This window comes from Grammomys surdaster, unplaced genomic scaffold (assembly GCF_004785775.1).
Source record: "Grammomys surdaster isolate TR1022 unplaced genomic scaffold, NIH_TR_1.0 221, whole genome shotgun sequence".
NCBI lineage: Eukaryota > Metazoa > Chordata > Mammalia > Rodentia > Muridae > Grammomys > Grammomys surdaster.
Window position 1 is genome coordinate 207855 of NW_021604666.1, and position 25961 is coordinate 233815.

Below are 25961 nucleotides of genomic sequence, written 5' to 3' on the forward strand. Positions count from 1 at the left end.
TACTGTGTGTGCTGGAGAGTTTTATGCCAATTTGACACAATGTAAAGTCATCTGAGAGGAGGAATATCAATTAGGAAAATGTCCCTATAAGATTAGATGGTGGCAAGCCTGTAGGCCATTTCTTAATTAGTGATTGATTAAGGAGAGCCTAACCTATTATGGGTGGTGCCATCCCTGCTGGGTTTTATAACAAAGCAGGCTAAGCAAGTCATGAGGAGCAAGCTAGTAATAAGCACCCCTCCATGGCCTCTGCACCAGTTCTTGCCTCCAGGTTTCTGCCCTGTTTGAGTTCCTGTCCTGATTTCCTTCAGTGATAGACTACAGTGTGGACGTGTAAGATGAATAAAGTCTTTCTTCCTCAACTTGCTTTGATCATGCTACTTCATTACAGCAGTAGACACTGTAACTAAGACACTGTGTGACTTCCTAAACCTCATGGAAAACCATAAACAAAGCCTCTGAATATGGTTTAGCATTCCAGCACTGTAAGAAATACCTGAGCTTGAGTTTATAAAGAGAAGATGTGCATTTTGCCTTCTGCTGTTAGAGGTTTCAGTTTGACCTAGTTGCCTTAGGCATATGGTGGCAAACTTCAGCAAAACATATGTATGATAGAGCAGAACTGCTGACTCTAGCATAATTAAACACCTGAATAGCTGCAATTTGAACCTGGATTGATCTGACTTTGAAATGGTCTCTCCTGGAAGCTGCCTCTAAGGCATATTTTAGGAATTGTGTAGAACAATTACTAGCTGGTCCTAAGACATAACATTTGTTTTCCTGGGGCTTTTGTTTATATTTGTGCAGAAGATTACAGTATGCTAGCTGTTAGTATTACTATTACTACTACTATTATTTTTGGAATCTGAGATTCCCATTCTTTCACTGTGAGTGATGCTCTTTGTAAAACAGCAATTGTCCTTAGCTAAAATTTCCCAGTGCACATCATGGCTTCCATTTTTCATCTCTAACCTCTCTAGTATCTTACAGCTGAGTTCTCAGAGAAGTTCCTGCTGCATTCTGACTCCTGTCTAACTCCCCATTGAGCCAAGACTAAGAGTGGATAATCCAACTCTTCTCATTTGTACAGCTTAGAAAGAAGCTCACACCATAATCCATCTCAGGACTTCTGGAAAACAGCTTTTGAGTATTGCTGGTGAGTAATGAGATTCAGATTTTAATGTCTTCTTCTACTTGATCCCCAATTCCTCCAACTTGAAGTTCCTTTCTTCTCTTTCTCTACTTGTCGACTAACCATGATACCAAGATTTCTTACTAGATTTCTACTCCAAGGTTCTGACATTCACTAGCTGATAAACTGCAACCCTTCAAGACTCTAGTCCATCCTGTGTTCATTGTATAGGATGTGGGAAGCATCTGGTCCTTAGAAACAATATTTTCTGTCCTAGTCCTAACCTTCCTGCCCTGAGTTGGGAACAATGACTCAACCTTCTCTTATATAATACATAAGAAAGAGAGGCACATCACTTCCAACGTGACTCATAAGAACATCACAAGAATGCTACCTTCCAGGGAAATTATGTTGACATTCCAAGGCCTCTGTCAGCCCATGTGATTGATTACCACTTTGTATCAGAAACAAACCCTTTCTATACATGGTTAGAAGCAAGTCTCTAGTCACTGTGTCCAGCTCTACTGACATAATACGTAGTCTAAAACTACCATGACCACATGTTTTCTACTGGTACCATTTAGGATCTTCTGATGGGATACTGACCCACAGATTAGCCAGCTCTTCTGTGACCTCTCACTGTTATAGTCATTTCTTCCACCCTTGCTGATCTCTCAGCATGCTTAGAAGTCTGTTCTCCTCCAGATCAGCTTTGTATTAGCTTCAGGAGTTCATTATGGTTTTTGACAGTTGTCAAGCTACTTTTAAGAGTAGAACAAACAGGGGAAGCCAAATACCTCCTTGGCCACAAGTTTGTGAACATTCTGTCCATGTCGTCCATCCTGAGAGCTGACAGTTGACCACACATTCCACGAGACAGGGAATACTCATCCTCTGAGGTTTTTCCAGGTTATGCTGCAAAAGCAATGAGATGCGCCTTCAATACTAACCAGATTGTTATTAGAGTGTCCTTTATTCTATAATAAATAAACTTTCCACATTGTGGTACAAGAACAAACATCCATTTTCTTATAAATCAGTTGCTACCAAAACAACTGTTATTCCACTGATGATGTTTGGATAGTCAAAATTTCTTATTATCAGCTCTGAACCCTAGCAAATACCCACCACTCTACTACTGGGAAAGTGTGAAGTCACAAGACACAGAGATCTACCATGTTGTTCAGTCAACAACAAAGTAGGAAGGTATGTCATCATTTCATCCAGACATCCTGGGGTGGTTGCCAGAATACAAGGAGATCAAAATTAGCAGCAAGGCTAATAGTATTCAGAATAGGAACAAGGATAAAAATAAAGGATTCTTCTTAGATCCCAAATGACCAAATGGGCAATGTAATTACAGTTCTAATCTGTTGACAAAATGATGAGACCATTTACTTTCTTCTCTGAAATCAGTGTTTGGATATAATTCGTATGACGTATTATGACCAATGCAGAAGATATTTCAGTGAGGAAACAAATTACCTAAGAATCAGAGAGTGAATATTGAGGTCTGTGCTGCATGTCTCACATAGATTGTATGTTTAATTAGGAAAGCTTTGGCACCTAACACATGTTAAATATTAGTACATCTACCCAAAGCTAAAATTAGTTATCACAGCATGATGACTCTCTAAGTGACTAACACAGAAAGCACTATAAAGGAATCTGTGACTATTGATATGATACAGATATGCTAGCTAGACTAATAATTTAGGACTTCTTTAAATGAATAGTCACTAAATATATGTTTGATATGTGCCGTTTAGAAAACAAGGAAACTGATCTTTATTAATGAATAATTTACATCTTTTCTTGCATCAAGAGAAAATATTTTTTACACACATAAGCAGCTCAAAGCTAATAACTAAAGGGTTCATAAACAAAATGTGGACAAAAGTAAACTCATCAGCTCACCTGAACTTCTAGAGTCCAACAGTGCTCCTGTCAGCTAAAACACCCTTCTCATTTATGCACTGTGAAGGGCTGTTAACTTGGTGGCGACAGGTCTGAGTGTGACCATTGTTAATATGGAACAATAGTAGATGGTTGACTTCTTTCCTGAGGCAGTCGGTATATTAGAGACAGACTAAAGGAAATAGTCTGACAGTTGGCTAATAGTTGTCTATAGAATCTGAACCATTTTCAGAATGCTACGGACTGGGGTGCCCAGTCTTGCACAGACAGGTTCATAGTTAGAATCAGAGATGACAGCTGCACTGCTGGTTAAGGATTGTGACAATACTGATATTTAAGGTTATTTTAGGCATGGTGAGGAAGTTTTTAATCCTCTGTTACAACAACTGAAAGAGACCTTTGTTAGCCTGTCAACATGTTATAGACATTTCTGGAGATGCCTGTAATTACTGGTGTCCTATCTTGAATCCTGCAAGTTGTTTCTGTGATGCATGCAATATGATAATATGCCCATTTCTATTGAGCTCTCTCCTATATACTGAATTTATATCTGGGAAGGGAGTTGCAGCTTCTTTGGGATGGGTGTAACTCTAGCTTTTCTTCAAATTCCATAAAATTAGAAAAAGTCAGAACCTCTTAATTTCAAAATTTACATAGAGGTCTTTTGCATAGATTGAGAAAGAACAAAGACAGTTGTACAGTCTATCATCTGGCAATTATTTGTTGAGGAAATTGCCAGTGTTTTCTATCTCCATGGTCAGCATCTATCTTATGTAAAAAGGACAAGTTTATCACACAAGCAAATGAGTCACCTGTCAATATAAAGAGTCATACCACAGTAGTAAAGGCATCAACCCCAACAGTTTGCAGAAAACCAGGTATATTTTAACATGTTCTTAGAAGTAATGAGTTCATTTCTTACACTTTTGAGTAAGTCAAAACCAGTGACATATAACTTCAGTGTTTACGTATTCAATCAGTATCCATAATGTCTCTTAGGTGTTGGGAAGCTTGAGGACTAAGGTTAAGAGATCCTATCTCACATTCCCACAAGAGTTACCTGCTCGCAGTGGTCCATGCTGACAGGCTTGCCATCACTGCGGACACAGCTCAGCAGGCGGGTCCTCACACCCTGGCCACAGGAAATGTTTTCACTCAGCTGGCACGTGCTCCATTCTAGAGGAAGAGGACCACAAACAATGAGTTTCAAAGGTTTAGGCTTGTGAGCCAACCATACCCAAGCTCTAATAATCTATATAAGTTGAAGGGAGAAGTCCACATATAATTTTACAACTTCCTATGTCTCTCACTCTCTCTTTTTTAATTCTTCTTCTTCTTCTTTTTTTTTTTTTTTTACGATGCCTGATGCAATTATGGTGTTAGAAGAAAACATGTAAACAGAACTGAAATACAAGGACTGTGCTAATTTAGTGTTTGTTTTTTAGAGGTAAAATGAAACAAGATGAAAATCAAAATGGTTAGACTGACCATTTGGTAGGATAGGAGAATCACTAACCAGAAGAATAAAGAAAAATCAGCTTAAGAAAACTGTTTGTCATAGACAAATGAGAGAGAAAACAATCAAGCCATGGCACCAGTTCTATGCTTGTGCTCCAGTCCCATATCCCAAAATCTTAACTTCCAAGGTGGTAGAAGTAGAGAGTGAAATATTTTGATGGTGATTGGATCAAGACAGTGGAAAGCTCAGAAATGGGATTACAGTATTTATGAGAGATTCTAGGGAGCTTGTCCGGCCACATCCTATGAAAGTGCCATCTGTGCGCAAGTAAGTTTTATAGGATTGCCTGTTGGTGTTTTAAACTGACCATGTAAGGTAATTCACCCTGCCCCCATAATTATTTGACTTAAAACAACAAAGAAAGAAAACTTTCCTTATAGGCATGGGTATGAAAGATCCTTGACCATGTTAATAAAAACATCTTCAAAAATATTTCTATATCTACAACAAACCAATGTATGGATAAAGAAAACTTAGTCTTAAAATATATGCCTTTTCAGTATGACACATTTTTGTTGTATTTCTGAAGAATTGTTATAAAAAGCAGAGACTCAAAGAAAAAGCATGAATCTACCATGCTGTTATTCATCCATAAAACAACTAGACAGTTGCATCATGAAGGATCTTATCTGTTGCATATGTGCATGAAACAGTGAAGTTTTGGCAAAGCATGTTGCTTGTGTAAGCATATTGTGGTATGTTCCTAAGTATTGACTCCAGGCTTAGACCTTCCATGGTCCTTCATTTGGTGACATTTTTGTGTATCACCTGGTGGGGAGGTGGTAGGTAGCATGTAAGTGTAATAGCAACTCTCTTGGTTTGGCCAAAGCCCTCTACGATCAGACAAACCTAGTGGCTGAATAATTCATCTAATGCAATTCTTATTGCTTCTCTACCACTCTAGTATCTATGACTGGTCAGGACTCTCATTTAAAAAAAAAATACCTCTGGGGAAAAAATATGTTGTAGAGTTGAGTAGTATGCTAATATAACCAAAGGCATGGGAATAAGCACACTTTACTGCAGTATCCTTTAAAGCCATGCTATTCTTCAGAGATTATGGCCTTGGTGTATCTACAAGCTATGAATGGACATTTGTTTTCATAAAAGACAGCTGGAACTAAGCCCTCAGTGTTTCATGTCCCACACATACATTGTCCGCTCCCTCCCCAGTGCCAGGAGAGGATGCATACTCAAAGGTTAGTCAATGTTCAGGAAAAACAGTCATAGTGGGGTTTAACTCTACCTGTCAGATTGTACTGGAACTGGAAACAGTTTTCATTGAGGAGACAGGGCCGCACCTGTGAGTCTTCCCCACAAGTTCTAGAGTTCAGTGAGGGCCTCAGCAGATGCCGAGTTCTTCTCTGTGTTGCATGGGGGTCACATGACTATGAAAGTCAAAAACAGGCAGCAAAAGACACACAGTGAATGATAAAATATAGAGTTATATGTGCACATGCAGGCATAGAACAGTTACAGAGAAGAAACCGTAGATATAGCAATGAGGATGTGGCTACATCTGCAAATGTTATAGCTTGTTGCTAGAAGAAATAATGATTCTGTGATGGAAGGTGGATTGTCTTCTATTTTCATTTCATCTGACAACAAATATATTTTCATCTTTAAATGAAATAAAAATGACTTCAGTGACTCTAGTCCAATAGAAATAATCACACAGAATATTAAAATGTGAAAATTATTTTCATTAATCCCAGGATAAACAGCTACATATAAGAATAAAATTATAAAATTAATATGGATGAAGTAGAAACTTCTTTTTATTTTGGAGCTCTCTGACCCAAGGGGATGAATTACTATAAGTTTGTCCAAGTCCCTTAAAATAAATGGATAAATGCAAACTCCAAATATTTACTTAAAAATCATCTTCACTTGGGACCATATGTCCTCCCATAGGTTTGAGCCATGTAATAATGCAGGAGCCAGATAAATCTATTTGCCACATCTCATACAACTGGTCTACCCACAGAAGCACTGCCAGCTCCTCCTTGGGACCATCCTTCTTTCAAATGTTCTCCAAACATTATTCTTCACCTTCCCCAGAGAACTTAATCTAGGTTTACTCTCCCCACAAGAAGTCCTCTAATGATGCTAATTTTTCCTCTTGCTTTTTGAGAAAATTTCACTTATGTTCATGGGTCTGTCAATGGATTTAGTTCTAAACACATATGTGCACATGCTACATCTCTCTTTATATTGATATTTTTTCTTTATTATTCTGTTTCTTCTTCTCCTTTTCTTACAAAAATTCACTAGGGCATGATGGACAACAGCTTCTGCTTCTCTTATAACCCAGTGAAAACATGGAATAAACTATGTAAAGCAGTTTTCTAATAAATATCACCAATGCATTCACAACGTGCAATTCCAGGTCCTGAAAAATCTAAGAATGTTTATAGACTCGAAGAATAAAAGGGTTTGCATTGTGTTTACCAAGTAGCCATTTCTATGTCTGAGATGTCACTTTATTTGTGTTTCTTGTTTTATTTGTTTCCCTTTGGCCTTTTCAGGTATCATACTAAAACTGCAATTTGTATACTGAGTGTTTGCTAATTCAAAATGACAGTGTTGGATTACACTGAACTATTGGGGAAAATTCACACATTTTCTTCTAAAGTTTAGGTAAATGTAACATCTTCGCTATCCATGTGATTTCACATTCAAACAATCTGTCAATATTTAAAATTTTACATTTAATTGTACCCAGATTATCAAGAAGAAGCAATTAATCAATTATATGCACACAAATCCCATGCTAATGCTTACCAATAATTTATTTCTGTTTTACCATGTAATGAGAACTAATGCACACATTGAGGAGGAATAAAATCTTAACTGATTGGTCAATAGAGGAAAATAACAGAATCCTGGTAGACTTCTAAATTAGGGCTCTGCTGCATTTGTTTCTTATAAAGTAATCAATCCCTGATTGAAATAAGTGACTATGTACCAGGATCCATGTATCTGCTTAGTCTAAACCACCAGGTAAAAGGGAAGATAAAACAGACACAATCAAATGCATCTACAGTGCTTCAGGTCATCAGTAATCTGATTTGAACATTTTTTAGAATTTAGAATATTTACATAGGCTTTAGGAGTTGGTATTTCTACCTGAAAATACGAATTCTGAAACACCTGAAATCTAAAACCTGTAGTAGGTAAATTTGTAAAATAACATATTGTATACTTTCCTTCATCTATAAGCATAGGAGGCAAGTGGATAGTGACAAGGTGTCATTTGATGAGATTTTTAGGATTTCATCCATCAAGTCTCATAGTGTGTACACTTGTTTAACATGGCTTTAAATTATCCTATTTGGTTTAACTTCCTGTTCAGACAATCTAAATATACTGGAATCAAACACTACAACTAATTCCCTTGTCAATTTCTTATCCATAGAAACAATTGAAGAAGAATTCATGGGTGATTGGAATTTATATAAACAATTCAAACTTTTCTTAGAGTCTTCTTATGAAAGAAGAAACTCTTATAAAACTCTTTTTATGAAAATTATCTTGATACTAATAAGTATAAGATTGTTGTTTCCTCTTATCTTTTTCTACAGGCTATTTGTCAAAACTCAGTGGTCATGTTTTTAATCACTTCCTTTTCTCTGGTAGCTATTTCAAGACATTCAAAAACATTGATTTCATCCTAATATAGTGAAAAGTGAACAAGAAGAAGAAGGAGAAGGAGAAGAAGTAGGAGGAGAAGAAGAAGAAGAAGAAGAAGAAGAAGAAGAAGAAGAAGAAGAAGAGTTAGAATAATAATAATAATAAAAATATCATATTATTATTATTATTATTAGTAGTAGTAGTAGTCAAAGAAATCTCTTGTCCAGTGGTTTTCATTCTTCCTATTGTTGTGACCCCTTGATACAGTTCTTCAAGTTGTTGTGACCTTTGGTCATAAAATTATTTTTGTTACTCCTTCATAACTGTAATTTTGCTACTGTTATGAATTTTAATATAATGAAGTGTGATATGCAGATGGTCTTATGTGACCCCTGTGAAAAGGCTGTTTGACTCCCAAAGGTGTAGAGAGGCAAAGGTTGAGAATGGTTGCTCTAGGCCTTAATGGTTTCTTCATTGGCCCAAAACTCCCCAAACAAAAATCTCCTTTAGACAGTATTTATATTATTTATATAAAGGCAGAGGGTCCATTTCTTAAATATGCAAAAATGATGTGTAGACAGCTAACTCAGAGTCAATGTAGGACTAATTTTCTTGAAAAGATTAAGACACACAGCTGAATGTTCTTTTCTTTTCCTTTTGTTTTTGAGCCAAACAAAACCAACAGTTATATTGTTTCATTTATTATAGTTATAACTGTAATAAAAATAGGTATAACTAATATGAAGCTATCTTTATGTCTTTTAAATTGGATCTTTTATTTATTTACATTTCAAATGCTATCCCCTTTCCTGTTTTCCCTCCACAAACCCCCATCTTATACCCTTTCTCCCTGCTTCAATGAGAGTGCTCCCCCACTCACCCAGACTCCTGCCTCACGACCCTAGCATTCTTCTACACTGGGCCATCAAGCCTTCACAGGACCAAGGGTCTCCCCTCCCATCAGTGCCAGATAAGGCCATCCTATGCTACATATGCAGCTGGAGCCATGGGTCCCTCCATGTGTACTCTTTGGGGTTTAGTCCCTGGGAGATCTGGTTGGTTGATATTGTTGTTCTTCCTATGGGGTTGAAAACCCTTTCAGCTCCTTCAGTCTGTAGAGTGAAAAATTGTAGATACTGGGTATATAGAATCCTTTTTAGACATATAAAATATTCTTTAGGCTTTCTTTATAAAGACATGGAGAAACTGAGCCATGAATCAAGTTAGGAATGTGGAAAGACCAGTCACCATTACTGGAACTGGCCTGTCTGCAAAGAGAAAGTAAAGAATGCAAGTGAACTAGGTGGAACCAAGCTGAGAACCAAGCTGAGAACCATAGTGACAGGGCAAGGCCGAAGTAACAGGGCAGGACCACATTCTTGAGAAAGATAAGCGTACAGAGAGTTTTCACCTGACCCTGACTCCCGTAGGTTGGGTTCCTTTGGAATGTTCCACTATTTTTATGTTATACCACCCTAGCAACCCCTCACCCCCTCCCCATTCATTGGTTTGTGGTTTTTCCCTTTAAAAACCCATCTCAAACTGGCTGTCGGGGTCAATTCAGCTCCTGCGTGGGCATACGAATTGACCGGCAGCTAGCTGTCATGCCCTAATAAATCTCGCAATTGCTCCGGTACATGGTGTCTCGAGCAGATTACTGGGTGGTCGCGACTTTCTGAGATTTGAGTGAGGGTCTCCCCTCTGCGGAGTTCTTCAAGTCCTTCTCCTAACTCCTCCATTGGGGTCCCTGTGCTCAGTCTGATGTTTGGCTGCTATCATTCACATCTGTTTTGTTCAGGCTCTGGGAGAACCTCTCAGTGGAGAGCTATACCAGGCTTCTGTCAGCAAGCACTTCTTGGCATCAGCAATAGTGTCTGGATTTGGTGTCTGCATATGGGATAGATGTCTAGGTGGGGCAGTCTCTGGATGGCTTTTCCGAAGGCTATTTTCTAGGTAGCCTGTAACCAGTATAACCACTACCCCTCAAAATCATGAACACTTCACAAGAATTGACTTTCTAGCTTAATATCTTTGTAAGGTAGAATTTCCTAAAGTTCAAGCTTTCCTTGCCACCTTGTATCTTCATACTTTTTGTTCACTCCAGCAGCCAACCTTCTTACCTGGCTTTAATTCTTGCCCTTATCTCAAAGTAAAATAAATATCCCCCCCACAACAACTTCTACCCACCTTTTTAAACTCCTCATCTAAAGATCATTTCTGCAACTGAATATGTACTGAGTATGTGCTGAGTATGTGTATATGTGTTTTTTCTCATGGGCTATCTGGAAGGCCCATGTCTTAATATTTTGCTACTATGTCTGATGTGGCAGATGGAAATAAGTGTCTGTTCTGTAGAAAGGCCGTTTATCTTGGGCCACCAGGGTAGGTTTTATAAACTTCCATTAGTAAACAAACAATAAACCTTGAACAGCAGTCCTTTTGCCTAATATGAATTTTCCCCAACATTCTGTATATCCAACAAGAATATTCTCACCACTTTTACTTTTATATGTCTCAAACAATCTTGATGGAAGCCATCATTAACTCAATTAAACATATCAATAAATGCATTTAATAAACTCATAGAATAAATAACAGATAATTTAAACCACCCAAAATAAATTCAGATAAAAGGCTTTATTTCATACCACTGAACTATCAAAGATTACCATTTGGGAAAATCTATTATTGGACCAGGTATTTGAATTTGGATTACTCTGCTGGTTTCTTGCTTGAAAATTAGCATGACTTCAAAGCCTGGTCTTGCCAGGTCCCATCAGATACAGGAAGCCAGTGCAGTCATTGAGTTTAAGTTTATCTGATAACTGGCAGAGGTCTGCTCCCTTGGTTGTCTGGTTCTCACAAGGTCAGTGGATGCATGCTCCTGTACTTCATCTTTCTTATTTGGACAAATGTAGCAAAAAGTGCATGAAAGAATATTGTAATGCTTTGTAACGATTTTTAAAAAGGAAATTAAACCCCACTTCAAAGGTTAAGAAAAATCTGGGCCTAAAGTATTTCTTCTTGTGCCTTTCATGAGTTTCCAAAGAGCTAGTGACTTACATAAAAAGAGTTTTGCACATCAAAGACAACTGGAAAGGGAAGTCAGAAGCAATGGAGCATACTGACACATCTCCATAAGCCTAGACCATGAGCCAGTGAGGGGCAGTGGTGGGATCTTATAGGGTACCTGTGATTTGTGAGAACTAGGCAAGAGAATGCAGAACAGAAAAACTGGACTTGAGGTCAGAGCAATGGCCACAAGCAAACAACTAAACTGAGACACAGAGGCTCTGCTCAAAGGAATAGGAACACAAAGAGGCTATGGGAGGCCTCTTCAAGTCCCTGCTTCCTGCTTCTTTAAGTCTTTGTCTTGATATTTCAAAGCTTTACTTCCAGAATGCTCTATATCTCTTCACCACACCACTGAAAACAAATAGGTTGTTAGATCATCAAACTGAGAAAACTAGGAATAGTCACTTCAAAGGATTAGGAAGGTTTGTCTGGAGCAGCTGGACTGAAAAGGGAAACCAGGAAATCTCTGGGTAGAAGATTTAGTTTTGGAGAGCCTTTTCCAAAAGTTCACACAAATAATTTTACAGAGCAAGAAACAAAGAAAGAAACTGAATTCAAATTACACATGAGAATGATGAATGTAATAACATCTCACAGGTAAGATGGTGAAGCAGAGAGACACATGGGTAAACAGACAGTAAGTATACTTTCAAAAGGAACCAAGATGCTAGGAAATGACACAGGAACAAAAAGATGTAAATATGAATAAGAATTATAGGAACTCAGAAGCCGAGTAACTAGCTTCAGTGAACAATTCAAAATAAAAGGAAAAGTCATTTTCGGAAATGAGAAAGAAACACAAGATTAAAAGGTGTAACAAATCATGTCTTTATAGACATGAAAAAAAAAAAGCTGAAATTAAGCACTGAAAAGACACTGGGAGAATTTGAGAAAAGCTGGTGAACAGAGAAATGAGGCAAACCAGACATCACACATATAATAAGACTTCATAAGAAACCAAAGTGGAAGCACAGACTCTAATGATGGAGAAAAAAATTAAGGAAATGTAACAATCAAAACAAAAGAGATTTGAAACTGCCCATTCAAAGAGTACACCAGAGTTGTCAATACAGAAACATATCTCGTATAATTATTTAGCTTTGAACGGGAGAAAGAAAAAAAAACTTTAAATATCTAGGAGAGGGTGCCAGATGGCTTATAGAGGAAACAAAATCACATTCCCATATTGTGTCAGGGAAACTTTATGTTAGGAAAGCATAGAAATATAATAAAGATTCACATTCAAAAGGATCTGAGGATATATTACACAGTAAGGCTGACTTTGAATTATAAAGACTGAAGATGAACTGTTAGTAACATACAAGTACTCAGGCTAAATTGCTGCCAGGAGTATGTTCTTCAGGATCTATTAGCGACTAAACTTAGTGTGTCCAATAATGTACAAATATGAAATGAACCAACCTTATATGTGGAACATCTGTAATGGCTGAGTGCTCTGAAAACATGTGTACAATACCAATGCAGAAGAATAAATACAACACATGCAAATTATGCTCAAAACTGGAATTATCTATATTAGTGATTACATAGGTATTATTGTTTTCAGATTATCCCCTGTGAATATGGAATAAAGAATCTAAACATCATATATGCCATGACTATAATCACCCATTCTTCCTAGTAACTTAATTTATATCATTGAAAACGTGAGTTTGAGATATTAGAAAGGGTATGAGTGAACCTCCGTGGTTCCACATGTAAGTGATAAAGACTACCACAAGGCATCTTTATATTTCATCTTCAAAGTAAAGGGAGTAATGAATAACATCTCAAAGTCCTGTCTCCTGAAGCAGCTTAGAAACAATGAAACACTGATGTATGTGTCTCCAGATCCCTAGCTCTCTTAGAATGATGCTGAAGGTTATCTCCAACAAAGCAAGGCAGGCATTTTTAGAGAAATAGCTGATTAAAAATCTAACAGAAAAAAATATTTCCAGAGGAGCCTGAACACCCTGCTAGGTCACACCTATTTAAATGTTTACAGAACACATTTGAAAATACCACCAGAATCTAAGTTTAGGGTTGATGACAAATGGCATGGATACAAAGCATAAGATTTATTTAAATCTCATTCCATAAGGATGTGAAAGAGATCTTTGTGGTAAACCTGCCAAGAAAAGCATTTTTCTGAATTATCTACACAAAATGGGCCAGCAGGCGAGCAATAGCAGTGCAGCATACATTCTCCTCACGGGTGATTCCAGAAAGAAATGAGGACTGATGATGGAATTGGAATGTTGTCATTTTATGTTTCTTGATTAAAGAGTATAGACATGATTCACCAATAACAGTTGTCAAAACAAAACAAAACAAAACAAAACAAAACAGCAGCAGCAGCAGCAACAACAACAACATTAAAAAACAGTGGGATGCCAGCAGTATGTTTCTTGATGTATTAGATATAGCTTCTGTAAAGGATGTTTATCAAAGACTGATGGAGGCTTTGCAACTTCCAAGTTATAGGGAATTCAAGGAGGGAGAGGAATATGCTTAACTTTACTGAGAAGATATCACTCCCAAAAGACAGACTGGAAATAGTGTATAGGACAAGTGGTTTATTTTCCTCACCTACTAAATTACCAAGAAGGGAGAATAAGAAAAAAAAAAGAATGAATGAAATAGGCGGGGAAGTTATACTAAAAGAGATTTAAAGATCCATCCAAAACAGACAACTAACTGATTCAGGCAAGCATAGGGGATAGTTTAGAAACCTGGAGCACCACTTGGTTTAGGCTGTGCATATACCCTTCTGTAAATAGTGTATCCAGAAATCTGCTAGCAAATTAGGACTCCCACTTATCTCAAGTTGAATGAACAATGAATGCACTCTGAACAATGGAATAAGTTTTCCCTTCCTTAATAACCACTGATCTTTGATAGTACTGACTTGAACTCTGGTTATAGGTAGGACTGATGATCTGGCACAGAATGATTTGGGTACATGGGCAATAAGGCCTCTAAGTGGACCTGTACTGAGAATCCCTTATTTTTCATTTTACAATTATGTATAATTGGATGTGGAAATTATTAAAATCAGATGCACTGCGAGAAGGAGCATGTGGATTAGAGGACAAGGTTACATAACTTAATATGTCAGTCAAAGCAAAGCAAAGCTTTGTCACGTATCCCTTAGCAATAATAATTGGTTGCATAGGTCCTTGAGGATCTTCAGCCATATTGTCTTGACTGCATAGTACCTTCACTTTGCTTTTGTGTACTTTCATTACTACTTTGTAGTTGATGAGTGCTTACTTTAATTCACTGAATAGAATACCAAGAACCTAGAAACACTCATCCCAGATTACAACTACTTGTAACACAATCTATACTGTTTATATGTATAGATATGAAGATTACCTAGAAATTAGGATTTGTTTTACTTTTCTGGAGAGGGGGAGGTTCCAATGACAAGAGGGAGCTGGGAGGTTGTTCCAGTCACTGGGAAGGTTCATTCATGGAAGATTTAACTGTACATGGGTTATATATCACTTTGTATTTGTTATAATTTACAATTTTATAAAGTTAAGTTTCTTACTATTCTTAGAGTAATAAGATTGCTTCCATTGTGAGGGTTGATGGATTCCCATCAACAGGCCTCTTCAAAGTGCCTTATTTCCCACAGAGTTAATAGATATCAAGAAAGAAAGGAACAACAAGACATCCCCTAAATGCATTCAGAGCTCATTGAGCTCAGTGTGCTAAGAGATTTTTATCACAGAACTGAACTTTTGGGCACAGTCTGCATTACAAACTGAAATCCATTCTGTCCTTTGTTTCCCCAGTAAATGGACTAGACTACATATCTCAGCCTTCCTTGTGGAAGAATGTGACCAAGGAAATGATTGAGTTTTGACACTAGCAGGCCAGGAGAGCATATATGACAGCCCTACTCTCCCGAACTGTCCACATCTACAGGTCATACTCCCTGTCCTTCCTACCCTTCAAGGATGTTCAATAGCGACACCAGAATGACCTCAGAAGCTAGGCTTGAAGTGGCAGATTCATCATCTTGCCTGAGGTTCCCTGGAACCAACGTCTTTTCCAAGCCTGGAAATCTACCTGGGACTATTTATATTTCTAAGGACTTTTTACAGTTTAAGGTTATTTACTTTTTTTTTTTTTTTTTTACAAATTATCTGTATTCACTATACTGTACACTAGATTCTCTACAACTCAAAATTTAAGCATTTTAGCGTTTAATGTAACATCTTGTGTGTTACAGAATCAAAAGACACAAAGGAATACTAAAATCCTTGTAAATTGTAAACTTGTTAATTTTTCATCTATGAATTCCTTAGACTACTTGAAAACTTATGTAAAAGTCTCTGTTTGCTTTAAACAAACAACATTAATAATAAACTAAACAGAAAGCACAACAATGAATAAAATATTATTGCACAGATTTTTTTGTGTTTTTAAAAGATCATGACTTATTTTTCCAAAAGACATACAATTACATTTTAAAGGAACGTATTAGGAATTTTTACAAAAATAAAGAGCAATTTCATCTTCCCTTCAAAACTTATTAAATTAGATTTAGAAGAAGTTAAAATTATTTTACTGATGTTTTGTGTATTGAAAGGTAAGATACAATAGAAGAAATTGATACATCAGTCAAAGAAAATGTTAAATCCAAAAATTCTTGACACAAAACATCCAGGAAATCTTGGATATCATGAAAAGACCTAACATAAGAATAACAGAATAGAAAAAGATGAAGAGTCCCAGCTCCAATATCCATGAAATATTCTCAACATAATCTTAGAAGCATACTTTCCCAACCTAAATAAAGATATGCCTATAAACAAGAAGCTTATAGAATATCAATTAGACTAGACCAGAAAAGAAAACACTCCTGTCACATAATTATCAAAACACAAAATCTATAGAACAAAGAAAGAATATTAAGAGTGGCAAGGGAGATAGCCATGTAACATACAAAGGCACATCTATCAGAATTATACCAGACTTCTCAAGGGAGACTCTAAATGCTAGAAGAACCCAGGCATATATCTTGCACCCCCTCAAAAAACACAGGTGACAACCTAGACTACTATATCATCAGAACTCTCAATTACCATAGATGGGGAAAATAAGACATTTCAAGACAAATCTAAATTTAAACAATATCTATCCACAAATCCAGACCTACAAAAAGTATTGGAAGAAAAACTCCAACACAAGGAGGATAACAATATCCAAAAACCACAGGAAACAAGTAATTCCCCATCAATAAAAACAAGGAATGCACACACACACACACACACACACACACACACACACTCCACCACCAGCACTACCACCACCATCAAAATAACAGAAAATAACAATCATTGGTCATTAATATTTCTCAACATCAATGGACTTAATTCCCAATAAAAGGATACAGGCTAACAGAATGAATGTGAAAACAGGATCTACCATTGTGCAGAATACAAGAAACACATCTCGCCAATAAAGATAAAAATTATCTCAGAGTAAAGGGCTAGAAAAAAGTTTTCCAAGCAAATGGTCCCAAGAAGCAAGTTGGAGTAGCCATTATAATATCTAATATAAATAGACTTTCAACCAAGAATAATAAAAAATGACAGGGAAGGACAGGTAATACTCATCAAAAGAGAAATCTATCAAGATGATAGCTCAATTCTGACCATCTATGCACCAAACATAAGGTCATCAAATTTGTAAAAAAAAATTGCTAAAGCTTAAATTGCAAATTGAAACTCATACAATAATAGAGGGAGACTTCAACACCCTATGCTCACCAATTTATAGGTCATCCAGACAAAAACTAAGCAAAGAAATAATGACCAAGACAGATTATTAATCAAATGAACCTTACAGACATCTATAGAATATTTCTACCAAATACAAAATATATTCATTCTTCTCAGCACCTCATGAGTCCTTCTCCAAAATTGACCATATAGTTAGTCACAAACCAGACACCAATAAATACAAGAAAATTGACATAAACCCCTGTATCTCTCAGACCATCATGGATTAAAGCTGAACTTCAACAACAACAACAACAACAACAACAACAACAACAGAAACAACCAAAAGCCTACACTCTCAATGGAAATTGGCCAACTCTCTATTCAATGGTCTCTGTGTAAGGGAAATAATAAAGAAAGAAATGAAAGACTTTCTAGAATTCAGTGAAAATGAAGGCAAAACATTCCCAAATTCATGATACAGAATGAATGCAGCACCTAAATGCTTCCATAAAGAAATTAGAAAGATCTCATATAGACAGTTTAAAAGTACACCTGGAAGCCCTAAAAAGAAAAGAGGCAAGCACTCCAAAGAGGAGTAGAAGCCAGGAAATAAAATAAGGGCTGAAATCAATCAATTAGAAACAAAGAAAACATTGCTTTTACTATGTTTATGTATGGGACTTGAATTCCTGATCTTTCGAAGACTTTTACCATGAAGAGGTGTTGAATTTTGTCACATGATTTTTCAGCATCTAATGAGATGATCATGGTTTTTTGTTTTTGAGGTTGTTTATACAGTGGATTACATTGATGGATTTCCATATACTGAACCATCTCTGTACCCCTGGGATGAAGCCTATTTGATTATGATGAATGACCATTTTGATGTGTTCTTGGATTTTGTTTGCAAGAATTTTATTGAGTATTTTTGCATCAATATTTATAAGGGAAATTGGTCTGAAGTTCTTTTTCTTTGCTGTGTTTTTGTGTGGTTTAGGTACAAGTGTAATTGTGGCTTCATAGAACTAATTGGGTAGTCTTCCTTCTGTTTCTATTTAGTGAAACATTTTGAAGAGTATTGGTATTAGGTCTGTTTTAAGGTCTGATAGAATTCTGTACTAAATCAGTCTGGTCCTGGGATTTTTTTTTTTTTTTGGTAGGGAGACTTTTAATGACTACTTATAATTTTTTAGGGGTTATGTGAATGTTTAGATGGTTTATCCAATCCTGATTTAACTTTGGTATTTGGTGTCTGTCTAGAAAATTGTTCATTTCATCCAGATTTTCAAGTTTTGTTGAGTATAGGCTTTTGTAGTAAAATCTGAAGATTCTCTGAATTTTCTCATTTTTTGTTGTTATGTTTCCCTTTTCATTTCCAATTTTGTTGATTCTTTGTGTAGTTCTTTTTGTTTCTGCTTGGTTGATTTTAGACTTGAGTTTCATTATTTCCTGCCATCTACTCCTCTTGGGTGTATTTTCTTCTTTTTGTTCTAGAGCTTTCAGGTGTGCTGTCAAGTTGCTAGTGTATGCTCTCTCCAGTTTCTTTTTGGAGGCACTCAGAGCTATGATTTTTTTTCTTAGCACTGCTTTCATTGTGTCCCATAAATTTTGGTATGTTGTGCCTTTAGTTTCATTAAATTCTAAAAAGTCTTTAATTTCTTTCTTTATTTCTTCCTTGATCAAGTTATCATTGAGTAGAGCATTGTCCAGCTTCCATGTATGTGTAGACTTTCTGTGTTTTTGTTATTATTGAAGACCAGCATTAGTCCACGGTTATCTGAAAGGTTGCATGGGATTATTTCAATCGTCTTGTATCTGTTGAGGCTTATTTTATGACTGATTACATGGTCAATTTTGGAGAAGGTAGCATGAGGTGCTGAGAAAAAGATATATTCTTTTGTTTTAGGATGAAATGTTCTATAGATATCTGTTAAATCCATTTGGTTCATTACTTCTGTTAGTTTCACTGTGTTTATGTTTCCATGATCTCTCCATTGCTGAGAGTAGGGTGTTGAAGTCTCCCACTATAATTGTGTGAGGTGCAACGTATGCTTTGAGCTTTAGTAAAGTTTTATTTTTTTATGATTGTGTGTGCCCTTGCATTCAGACCATAGATGTTCAGAATTGAGAATTCATCTTGGTAGATTTTTCCTTTGATGAGTATGAAGTGTTCTTCCTTATATTTTTTGATAACTTTTGGTTGAAAGTCAATTTTATCCAATATTAGAATGGTTACTCCAGCTTGTTTCTTGGGACCATTTGCTTGGAAAATTGTTTTCCATCCTTTTATTCTGAGGTAGTGTCTGTCTTTGTCACTGAGGTGTGTTTCCTGTATGCAGCAAATCCTGGGTCCTGTTTATGTATCCATGCGATTAGTCTATGTCTTTTTATTGAGGAACAGAGTCCACTGATGTTAAGGGATAGTAAAAGCAATATACAGCAAACCAGTAGCCAACATCAAACTAAATGAAAAGAAACTTGAAGCAATCCCACTAAAATCAGTGACTAGACAAGGCTGCACACTCTCTCCCTACCTACTCAATATAGTACTGGAAGTCCTAGCCAGAGCAATTACTCAACAAAAAGAGGTCAAAGGAACACAAGTTGGAAAGGAAGAAGTCAAACTTTCACTACTTGCAGATGATATGAGAGTATACTTAAGTGACCCCAAAACTTCCACCAGAGAACTCCTAAACTTGATTAAAAAAAAACCCTCAGCAAAGTGGCTGTATATAAAATTAATTCAAACAAATCAGTAGCCTTCCTCTACTCAAATGATAAAAAGGCTGAGAATGAAATTATGGAAATTACATCCTTCACAGCAGTCACAAATAACAAAAAATACCTTGGTGTGACTCTAACAAAGCAAGTGAAATATCTGTATGACAAGAACTTCAATTCTCTGAAGAAAGAAATTGAAGAAGATCTCAGAAGATGGAAAGATCTCCCATGCTCATAGATTGGAAGGTTTAATATAGTCAAAATGGCCATCTTGCTGAAAGCAATCTATAGATTCAATGCAATCCCCATCAAAATTCCAACTCAATTCTTCATAAAGTTAGAAAGAGCAATTCTTGAATCCATTTGGAATAACAAAAAACCCTGGATAGTGAAAATTATTCTCAACAATAAAAGAACTTCTGGAAGAATCACCATTCCTGACCTCAAGCTGTATTACAGAGCAATAGTGATTAAATATTCCATGGCATTGGTACAGAGACATGCAGGAAGGTCAATAAAATAGAATTAAAGACTCAGAAATGAACCCACAAACCGATGGTCATTTGATCTTTGACAAAAGTGCTAAAACCATCCAGTGGACAAAAGGTAGCATTTTCAACAAATGGTGCTGGTTCAACTTAGAACTCAGCATATAGAAGACTGCAAATCGATCCATTCTGATCTCCTTGTAAAAAGCTCGAATCCAAGTGGATCAAGGACCTCTACATAAAACCAGATATACTGAACCTAATAGAAGAGAAGGTGGGGAAGAGCCTTAAATACATAGGTTCGGGGAAAAGTTCCTGAACAGAACACCAATGGCTTATGCTCTAAGATCAAGATTTGACAAATGGGACCTCATGAAAATGCAAAGCTTCTGTAAGGCAAAGGACACTGTTAATAGGAAAAATGGCAACCAACAGATTGGGAAAAGATCTTTACCAATACTACATCCAATAGAGGGCTAATATCTAAAGTATACAAAGAACTCAAGAAATTAGACTCCAGGCAATCAAATAATCCTATTGAAAAATGGTGTACAGAGCTAAACAAAGAATTCTCAAATGAGGACACTTGAATGGTTGAAAAGTATCTAAAGATCCTTAGTCATTAGGGAAATGCAAATCAAAGCAACCCTAAGATTCCACCTCATCCCAGTCAGAATGGCTAAGATCAAAAACTCAGGTGGTAGCAGATGCTGGTGAGGATGTGGAGAAAGAGGAACATTCTTCCATTGTTGGTGGGATTGTAAGCTGATACAACCACTCTGGAAATCAGTCTGGTGGTTCTTCAGAAAACTGGACATAGAATTACCCGAGGACACAACTATACCACTCCTGGGCATATACCCACAAGATGCTCCAACATGTAACAAGGACACATGCTCCACTATGTTCATAGCAGCCTTATTTATAATAGCCAGAAGCTGGAAAGAACCTGGATGTCCTTCAACAGAGGAATCGAAATAGAAAATGTGGTACATTTACACAATGGAGTACTACTCATCTATTAAAAACAATGGCTTTATGAAACTCTTAGGCAAATGGATGGAACTAGAAAATATAATCCTGAGTGAGGTAACCCAATCACCAAAGAACACACATGGTGTATACTTACTGATCACTGGATATTAGCCCAAAAGCTCACAATAACCAAGATACAACTCTTAGACCATATGAAGCTCAAGAATGAAGACCAAAATGGGGATGCCTTGGTCCTTCTTAGAAAGAGCAAAATAATCATGGGAGCAAATATGGAGAGAAAATGTGGACAGAAACTGAAGGAGGGCCATCGGGACACTGCACCACCTGGGGATCCATCCCATGTGCAGTCACCAAATGTAGACACTATTGTGGATGCCAAGAAGTGTATGCTGACAGGACCCTGATATAGCTGTCTCCTGAGAGGTTTTGCTAGAGCCTGACATATATAGAGGCAGATGCTTGCAGTCAACCATTCAACTGATCATGGCATCCCCAATGGAGGAGTCAGAGAGAAAACTGAAGGAGTTGAAGCGGGTTGCAGCCCCATGGGGAGAGTGATAATACCAACCAACCAGAACTCCCAGGGTCTAAACAGCCAGCCTGAGAACACACATAGAGAGACCCATGGCTCCAGCAGTATATGTAGCAGAGGATGATGGCCTTGTTGGGCATCAGTGGGAGAGGAGGCTCCCAGTCCTGTGAAGACTGGATACCCCAGTGAGGAGGAATGTGAGGGCAGGGAGGCAGGAGTGGGAAGGTGGGTCGGGGCACACCCTCATAGAAGCAGGAGGAGGGGGGATGGGTTAGGGGGTTTCTAGGAGGGATTGGGAAAGGGGATAACATCTGAAATGTAAACAAAAATATCCAATAAAAAGATAGGATATAGCATAGAAAATATGTCACGTATTTAAAAAATAATTATTTCATGTAACTTTTATTTCTGATATTTATACTCAGATATAAAACAAAACTGCACTCTTTAAGTAAGCTATGGTCAAAGTGTTTACAAGTCATCAATCTAATTAGTCATCCTTATCAAAAGAGTCCTCTTGAAGCCTATGACTATTGCTTCCAAACTGTTTTCTTACATACATTTTTTTTTCTGTTTATTTTATAAGAACCATTTTCTCTCCACAGTATTTCCCTGCAGAGTAAGAACTGTTTTCTACTTTCTAATACCAGGATTAATTTCACGATAAAGCAACTATTGGATTAAGCTTGTACCTAGGAAACATATTTATTTTCAATTACATCGGATCAAAACTATAAATGCAATCCCCACATGATTCCTTAGGCATATTCCTTCTCATAAGAAATGTATGTAACTGGTGCTTGTACCACTACAAACTGGACTTAACTAGAGGGAAGATGGAAAGGGGTTTTCCCTAATTCTTCCTGTTTATGTATAGAAGGTTCTCACATAGGATTGCTTTCTTTTCTGGTATTTAGCCTTTCCAGTGGTACAAAAGTGGTCTGAATTCAGAAGAAACTGTACTTAGTGTTTGAGTTTGGATCTTTTCTTCAGGTAGAATATTCTTTGGTGATGCTAAGCCAGATTGTGATCTACAGATTCAATCTGCTCTACAGTCACACTGAGAGTCAAGTACTCTACAGTAAAGGGTGTTACAAAGTTATGATTTTTCCTAAGTAGATTTTCTACCCCTTTTCCAGAAGTGAACAATGGCCACTGAACTCAGGTCCTGATGTGTGCTATGTGAGTCCTTTACAGCTGAGTTATACCTTAAGTTCCTAAAAGAGTTATGATTTATCATATTTTTAATTTATATTACTCCATGGTAAATCCAGGATCAACTGTGCTCCTATTTCACAGAATATGAAGCAGAGTTAAAACTTAAAACTTCAGACAAGATTTGGTACATTCTGGGTAGTATGAACATGGAAACTTACTACTGTAAAAGCTTCCTAGAAATTTACACAGATAAAGAGGGTTTATAATGGAAAGATAGTATCCTACCTAAACATCAGTTGCTGGCAATAAAACTCCCAGTACCAGGAACTGATCCTCTCATTTTGAGTTATGGCCAAAAAGTTTCCTTAATATCTCCAAACACTTTTGTCAGTGTTCTTGGTTGCTCTTCAGAACTTGACAAACACTTTTGGCTTTCCAGAACTTGGTTGTAAGACCTTCTTATTAGAGATATCACACATTTGAATCATACATGGATCATGGAAAATTAGTCTAGAACACATGGAAATGTCATCCTTACTATCTAGCTTTCATAATACTGGGAGATGCTGTGCATACTACCAGACAAGAACAGTACTCATCAGTCTCCCCTAGCTATGAGACCTATTAGATATAGTAAGGGTTGGGAGACCAGATCTTGGGTTCAGACTCCATCTTAGAAAAAGCTGACCTAAGATTGATCTCTCTAGCACCAGTTTCAAGGTTACTCCCCAAAAAACCTGAGTCTAGCACCAGTTTCCAGGTTACACCCCAATAAACCTGTGTCTAGTAGCAGTTTCTAGGTTACTCCCCAACAAACCTGTGCCTCCAGGTTACAAGCATGCCCCTGGCACATTACTTCCTAACAACTACCAATCAAGAGGAAAGCAGAAGTTTATGGTTTGGCTCCCAGTACCAGTCAATTATTTTAAAGGGCAACAAAAGTTCCCCAATCAGATATGTGCCAGGCTAGAACTCCCCTTGCTTGTTTGCCATTTCCTATAAAACCTTGTCCCACTGAGAGTTCTGAGCTTTACCCTCCCATCCAACCTCATCAGAGATGGCAGTGTAGCCCAGGCTTGAGTTGAATAAAAAGACCCTAGAGTGATTACATTAGGATCAGCTCCTTGGTAGTCTTTTGAGGTTCACGAAAGGAGCACAACAGGATTGGCCTTATAAGATAGGCCCACTGGTACAATAGTGTCAAGGACCTTATGGGAGTAACCAATAATTTTTTGATTAGATCTGTGCTGGTTAGTTTTATGTCAAATTAAAACAAACTACAGTTATTGAAAGGATGGAACCTTGATTGAGAAAATGGCTCCATAAGTTTTGAATGTAGAGTATTTTATTAATTAGTGGTTGATGGGGGAGGAGTCAGCCCATTGTGAGTGGTGCTGTACCTAGGCTGGCGGTCTTGGATTATATAATAAAGCAGGCTGAGGAAACATTAGGTGGAGCTCCAGGAATCCTACTTAAGAGTAGAGGAGGATCTTAGAAGCTATAGGGGTTAAGGACACCAAAGAAAACCCACAGAAACAGTGAACCTGGGCACATAGGGCTCATAAAAACTGAACAGACAATCAGGAAACCTACATGACTGACTTAGGGTCTCTGCATATATGTTACAGTTGTGTAGCTTGGTCTTTTTGTAGGAATCCTAACAGTAGGCATATCAGCTATCTCTGACACTTTGTCTGCTTTGGGGATCCTTTCCCATATAATAAGTTGCCTGTCCAGTCTTAATACAGGGAAGGCACCTAGCCTTACTACAACTTGATATGCCATGATTGGTTCACATCCATGGGATGCTTGTCCTTATCTGAAGAATAATAGAGGAGAGTGGATGGGGCAGGGGCAAGGGGAAGTGAAGGCAAGGGACTACGAGAAGAAAGGGGAGTATAAACTGTAGTTGAGGTATAAAAAAGTTAATGAAAAATAAATTTAAAAAAAGAAGGAAGAAAGAAAGTAAAAAGAAAGAAAGAAAAAAGAAAGAAGAATGAAAGAAAGAAGAGAAGAAATTATGACTGAGCAAGTCATGATGAGCAAGCCAGTAAGCAGCACCTCTCTATGGCTTCTATGTCAGCCTCCTATCTTCAGGTTCCAGCCATTTCTGAGTTACTGGTTCTGGTTTTCTTGAATGATGAACTACTACTGTTTACCATTCTAATTGGCAGTGTGAACTAGGGAGAATGGAACCTAAAAATGAGGTTCACTAAAGTCTCGTGCAATCAATAAAATTATTCAAAGCATTGGATTATTTATACTGTGAGGGTTAAAAATTCTGATCACAAGGATAAGTCACACAGGCAAGGCAAGCTTCATGTGAAAGATAAACAGCACATGGCAAAAACCTGTTTTTCTATGGAGGCATAAGAACAAATAATAATAGGCAATTGTAATGAATAATCCAAAATAAGCTCACTGGTATACGATATACCTGGGAGGGGTATGAAAACACATTCCAAAAACAATTTTGTGTTTTTAAAGACACTGAAGTCACATGATTCGTGTCTTGTATTCTTGGTGTTTTCTCATAAGCACTCAGTATTCCCCTTATCTGACTTCATTCTCGAACTGTGTTCTAGGAGACTATGTAGAAGTATAAGCCAAACAAACCATTGTCTACCCAACTTGGCTGTGGTCATGGTGTTTCATCACAGCAATAGAAACACTAACTAGGACAAAATCTATGGTATGCTCCATGAGATGGAGCCCAAAATTGGCACTATTAACAGGACCAAGAACCTACAGCCACATAGGTCTTAGGCTCCGGGGAAAATCCTAATACTATAATTCTGTTAAGTGCCTATACTCTTCAAACCACTTCTAGTGATTTATGGCTATACCAGTATATTTCTCAACCCTTTTCAGAGAAGCTTCTCTTTCAGTAGATGGCAATTATGATAGGGATCTTAAACTAGCATGCAGAGAGTAAGAAACTGTGGGGTATTCAACCTGAAATGAGATGATGCATAAATGCGCGCACATGCATGCACGCACACACACACACACACACACACACACACACACACACACACACACACACACA

The 25961-nt window shown here is 37.3% G+C and overlaps 1 protein-coding gene across 1 annotated transcript in view; it reads right to left on the reverse strand.

The window, feature by feature from the left end:
• Thsd7b (thrombospondin type 1 domain containing 7B) overlaps positions 1–25961 on the reverse strand; it is an 834275-nt gene that overhangs the window by 39876 nt on the left and 768438 nt on the right. Inside the window, exons 18-20 of the mRNA XM_028773130.1 lie at positions 5815–5956; positions 4110–4225; positions 1930–2047 (exon numbers count right to left, since the gene is read on the reverse strand). Coding sequence (XP_028628963.1) covers positions 1930–2047; positions 4110–4225; positions 5815–5956 — 376 coding nt within the window. The remainder of the gene's footprint in view (positions 1–1929; positions 2048–4109; positions 4226–5814; positions 5957–25961) is intronic.